Source organism: Equus asinus, chromosome 23 (genome assembly GCF_041296235.1).
Source record: "Equus asinus isolate D_3611 breed Donkey chromosome 23, EquAss-T2T_v2, whole genome shotgun sequence".
Lineage (NCBI taxonomy): Eukaryota > Metazoa > Chordata > Mammalia > Perissodactyla > Equidae > Equus > Equus asinus.
Genome location: NC_091812.1, coordinates 37837558 through 37843411, shown reverse-complemented (window position 1 = coordinate 37843411; position 5854 = coordinate 37837558). Strand labels below are relative to the sequence as shown.

Below are 5854 nucleotides of genomic sequence, written 5' to 3'. Positions count from 1 at the left end.
TCGCTGGGCCCGCCTCCTCCCCTCTTCCCTCCCCACCCCTCCCCGTGCGAGTGTCTCCCTCTCTCTCTCGCTCCCTCTCTCTCTCTCCCTCTCTCTCTCTTTTGTGAGTTATAGCAACCGTTGCCTTGTGAATCAAGCGCCATAGTCACCGTAGTCCTGGCGACTGTTACCCATCAACAACAACTACTCCTCTCCTCCTCCTCCTCCTCTTCCTCCTCCTCCTCCCCACCACCACCATCTCCATCACCCACCAACACCACCACAATAATCCACAGCCAAGGTGAATATTCTTCGGTCTCTACATGTGTGTGGGAGCGTGTGAATGCGTGTGAACGCGTGTGTCCGTGCGTGTGTGTGTCCGTGTGTGCGAGCCGAGTGTGGCTGTGCGGGGGTCTCACTCCTGACACCGGGGGCTGCCGCTGCGGCGCCGCTGCCGAGGGGCTCCGTCCCCCGGGCTTGTTTACAATGGACCGTGCGCGCCGCGGCTGGGTCGGGGGTGTGGGCGCCGCGCCGCCCGCCCGCCGGCCCCGGCCCTCGGCGGCCGCGCTTCAAGGATGGAGCGGGAGCTCGGAGGGCTCCGAGACGAGCGGGAGAGGGAGCCACAGTTTGCCGATGCGGATGGTGAAGCTCTCCCCTAGGTCTGCTCTGAGAAGAAGGGTCAGGTGAAGAGAGAAGGATTTTTCCCCTTTCTTTCTTTAATTTTCTTCTTTTTCAAAGCTGCTTGTTTCCTGCTTCTTTCAAAACCGAAATAGACAACAGGGTGCGGGGGGGGGGTACTCAAGAGGTGATGTTTTGTTGTTGTTGTTGTTCACTTGTGGGGCCTTGTTAAAGGTTTTGTTATTTTCATCCTCGTACAACGGTGAACTTTTTCCCACCGCCTATTCCCTTCATTTTTGCCCCTCTTTGCCTTGTGCTAAATGGGCTGCTCTTCTTTTACCGTCATCAGCTGCACGGTTTTCTTTTAAAACTGTGTTTTCTTTGTGCTGCAAACAGTCTTAATATCCATTCAGCACTCTTCCCTGCCCCCTTCCTTCTCCCCCCACACCCCTTGCACACACATTGAAACCAGGGGCCTCTTCGCTGGGCTCTTTGCTGCACTGGCAAAGAGATTTTTTTTTTTTTAAGTCTCTCTCCTCTCTCTTTCTCTCTTTTTTGGTGTGTGTGTGTGTGTGTGTGTGTATGTGTGTGTGCGCGCGCTTGTGGTTTAAACCGGATGCAGGGCATCTGTGATACTTGGGTTAGTTATTGACAGTGCTTTATCCTTCATGTGGAGGTGGGAGGGGTAGTAGTGAGGTTCCATTTCACTTTGATGAACCTCTTTCCCCACAGTGGAGTGTTAACAATTTTCATTGTGGTTATGAGACTTTGTGTGTGATAAACAGGGAAAGGACGTAAGGAAGCTTTGTGAGAACTCAGTTTACAATGTTATTTGTGACAGTTACGGTACTTTACAGAGTTTTTTTTCTTCATCTTCTCTGCTCATTTTCCTTTGAGAGTTGAAATTGAAGTCAAGTTGTTCATAAAGAATGTATGAAGCTTCTCAACTTGAAACGTGTGTATATTTCACTTTCTTTGTGGTTGTTAAGATCTAGGCATGTGTGTACTTAACATATTCTTATTTACTTTTCAAAATTTATTTATTTTACTTTTTGGACAGTGACTTAAACCTGCTGAGGAGAACTTTTTCCTTTTTAAGTCTTTCTTTTAAAAATCCATTTTTCTCTGTGGATTTGAATACTTATCGGTCCTCTAGTAGTTGGGCTGTTGGTTAGAGGTAACCCAATATTACAGATCCTGTAAATTTGTTCATTTTTCGGCTGAATGTTTAATTAATACATTATCAGTAAAGGGTTTTGATAATGTGTGCTAAAACAAATATAATGTACTATAATAATTGCATGTATTGAAGTTTCCAATTTGAAATTTTAAAATACTTATTTAAATAGTCTTCTTTCTAACAGCAAACATATATTGATTTACCTGACAGAGCAGCCTGTGAATAATGTGACAGTTTTAATTATTCTTGAGATTGTCAATGAGCAGGTTGGGTAATTGTGATGCTATTAAGGCTAATATTTTGTAAAATAAGAATTGGGAGTTAAAATACTTTTCCTCTTTCAATTCATTTCCTTGTGGTTGCTATTTTAAATGAGGATGATATTTTGTTCTGAAAGAAACCTTTCTCAGAGCCCTCAAATTTCTTTATATTTATTCACCCCCTCCCCAACCTGGGTTTCATGCAGATCTCTAATACTAACTTGTATTTTTTTTTTCTGTTCAGATGAGTGTGAAATGCCTGAGCACTTTTGGATGGTGAAGCTCCTGGGTCCTAAAAACTCTCTCTGAAGTTAATAGGAGTTTTGCTGTCTTGAGACAGTTTCAGACCTTATGCCATTTACAAGATAGATTTTCAGTGGAGTAGATTATATGCTATAATGTTATGGTTTAACACTTTTATTTGCAATGCTCAAGAACTTTTCTGAGGCATTTCACTCATTACAACTCTCTCAGGTTTTCTCTAATTTAGATTTTCATTCACAAGTTGATTTGAGAACAGAACTTAAATTGAATTCTATTATCCATTTTTAAAAGCACATATGTGGTATAAAGTTGCTGTTAGAGATGCTTTGGGCTCAAGTACATCAACATTATTCATATGGATTGAGTAGATAATAAGGAGAAATACTAACAAATGATAAAATTTAACATTTAATGCAAGAATAAATACTTAGCAGTTAATTTATTCTTTCTGTGATATTTTTCCTAGGAGGGACTTTATTATATATTGCTATTCTCATGCCTTATCAGCTTTTAGGCTAATGGAAATCTGTGAAAGTGACCACGCTTTGAAACTAAAATATTAAATAGGAGTCACTTGTAATTTGTTTTGAGTGGCTGAATATCTGTGATTTGTTATATGTCATAATGTCTATCTCAATCTTTTTTAGATTATTTTGCCTGTGAATTGCATTAAGCAATTTAGGCATATTTATGTAGTACATTTACATGTATAACATAGTAAGCTAAATGCATTCCTAAAATACATCATTCCACAATGTTTTCATTATATGAGGCAGTTATGCCTAATTTAAAAAATAATATATTATTTCTCCAGTGTTCAAATAGTCTTATACTCAGGTACTCAAATGAAAGGTTTATAGTTTATAAGTTTAATATACTTTAACCTTAAACAAATTTTTTATCCTAAACAAATTTAATGTGGTAAATTTTTTACCGTTAAAAAATTAGCAATTAAAAAATGAATGAATCATAAGTCAAGATAGATTCAATGTATTATTTAAATGATATGTATTACTTTTTGGTAACGTTTCATAATTCTTGAGAAAGTTGATGGTGTGTATGTTTCCTCTAAACTTCCAACGGAAGAAATCAGTAGATGGAGTATGATTTTGCTTTTCAAATTATAAAATGTGTGTGGGTTTAAAAGGGTGCATGTAGCATCAGATGTGTGGGAAGGGTTAAAAAACAAACAAAACTTTCCTAAACAGTCTAATAGGAATGTTACTTTGTTCTTGGTGCCTATAGTGAGACTATGTTATAAGAAATGAGAATACCAAAGAAGTTAATTTTTAAATTATGAAGAGTCTGCTAGTTTTTTGTTGTTGTTGTTTTGTTTCTATGCTGAGCATGCAGCTAAAAATCCTCTACTTCCAGTTACTTTAAAAATAAGTACTTAGTTTCCCTAATGGAATCATTTGCCTTTAACTTTTTCATATAGATTCCCAGCAGGCATCGCAAAACAGATTTTAAATTCCTCTCAATTCACAGGTGCATAGTGTTCCCATATTTTGGAAATCCAAGATTAAGTGGATTTGACTAAATCTGGCTTGTTAGGACAGATGGCAGCTTTAAACAGGTGTCACTTTTATTTCTAATGCATTGTGTTGGGACTTCCAGTGGTTCACAAAAGGACTCTCTAAAGCAGGTGGCATCCTTTGCTTTAACTTAGTAAAATATACTTTTGGAGTTAATTATTTTCCTAGGAGGAGTTTTTTTTTTTTAAGTAAAAATTTTAAACAATTCAAATTAAGGTTCGTAATTAACATAACTTTTTTATATCTGAATATCATTCTATTTTCATACTGTATAAGTCGCAGATGTTTTCACAAAACACCTTAAAAATTCTTAAAAGTAATGGTAAATTCCCTGTGAATCCAAAAAAAGTACTCAGGAGTACTTTACAATTTAATCATATTTATCTGAAGCAAAAAGCCAAGGCAGATTTAAGTAAAGTGAAATTTGGTTAATAGGACAAGTTAACTTTTGCCATCCCACACTCAAAGAACTTTTTTGGGACAGCATTATTTTAATGTGAATGTTAAATGTTGGAAACCAGTATTGTTTTTGTTGGTTCATTATTTTATATATTTTTAAACAAAATCATTTTCCTGACTTCAATTGTTACTATAAAGTTTTAGTGCTCTTTTTAAGTGAAAATTGTTTTTGAGCCTCAATGTTTAAAAATATGTGCTGGAGTAAATAAAAGAGTATCAACCTATTGATTTCTAAGGTTCATTTTTACTCTGATTCTATCCTTTGTGCGAATTTTATACATCTCATAACAGATGCACCAGAGGGTGCTGTGCTGTTTGCAGCATGAGATTGTTATCACTAAGAATGTTAACTGATTATAACTTTTATTTAAACAAAAATTTTAATTATGTATGCATTCAAGCATATAATAGCCTTATTTCTGTGGAGTTTAAACTTAATATACTGTCTTAATTGGTAGTTTTATATCAAGACCTGTCTCTCTCTCTCTGCTAATATATATTAGCACAACATAAAACAATGTCAAGATTGATATCTTTGACATAGTCTTAATGTCAGCATGAGTCCTATAGGCATATACATTGATTATTTTCATATGCAGGTATTTCAATCTCAGTCTTAAAAATTTAGTTTAACCTGAGAATTATATTATTTTGGGAGTGTGGCTTTGTGCTTGTCAATTTGGCGTTGTCGGCACGTCAATATATTATACATTCTTAGAACATTTTTATATGGCATAATTAAGTGATATGCTTTTTATGGTGTAAACTAAAAAAGCTACCTCAAAAGTATAAGCAGTAGTAATAATCAGGCTAATTAAATCAACAACAATAATAATATTAAAAATAGTCTGGAGAATTTGGTCTCCACTTCATGCCATTGGAGCAGTCTAGTTTGAATATTGAATTTGGCTTTATTATCTGAAAAGTTTTAGATTCTCTGCCTTGCTCTGTGCCATATACTACTAAACTGCAAGTGATCGTATATTGCTTTCTGTGTCTCCATATTTGTTCAGTGAGTGTTTTTTAGGAGAACTGTTGGATCCAATCTTTTGGGCTCTTCTTGCATCATTGTCTTTCCTTCCTTGGCAGTGTATTTTCTAAAAGACAAATACTGAAATGCTCATAGTATCTTCCTCAAGTAAGCTTAGAAAGATATAGTTACATCATATAAACTGTTTTCTATAGATAATGGATATATCTATGCTATTATTCCACATTTAAACACAATCAGCAAAATGTGATTTTTTTTTTAAAGTACCTTTATAAGACATAGTACTTCATGTATTGGCTGTCACAAAGAATCCAAAGCATCAATAGAGAATAACAATACTTTTAAATACTAGTCTTGTTAAAATAGGTTAGACATTTTTCTTTTAAAAATGTGATCCTGCAGTTTACCAGTTTGTTTATGCCACTAAGATTTTTAAAGTGTATTATATGACGTTGTTTCAAAACCGCTATATTTGAAATTTTATATTTCATATCAAAGTACAGGATGTACTTAGTGAAAATGAGTCAGTTAAAAAATTCCAGTATAGAGTATCAAATAGGTATATGTT

General features: G+C 35.8%; 1 protein-coding gene across 8 annotated transcripts in view; it reads left to right on the top strand.

Moving 5' to 3' along the window:
- The first annotated feature begins 10 nt into the window (after positions 1–10).
- The window catches only part of RFX3 (regulatory factor X3), a 263742-nt gene continuing 257898 nt past the window's right edge, over positions 11–5854 (top strand). For 2 of the 8 annotated variants that reach the window (XM_044756503.2, XM_014827698.3), the window contains exon 1: positions 11–280. Coding sequence is in view for 1 of the 8 variants with exons in the window: in XM_070495996.1 (XP_070352097.1) it covers positions 1531–1552 (22 nt within the window). In the remaining 7 variants the exon portion in view is untranslated. The other 6 variants (XM_014827700.3, XM_014827699.3, XM_070496001.1 and 3 more) reach the window with 4 other exon arrangements.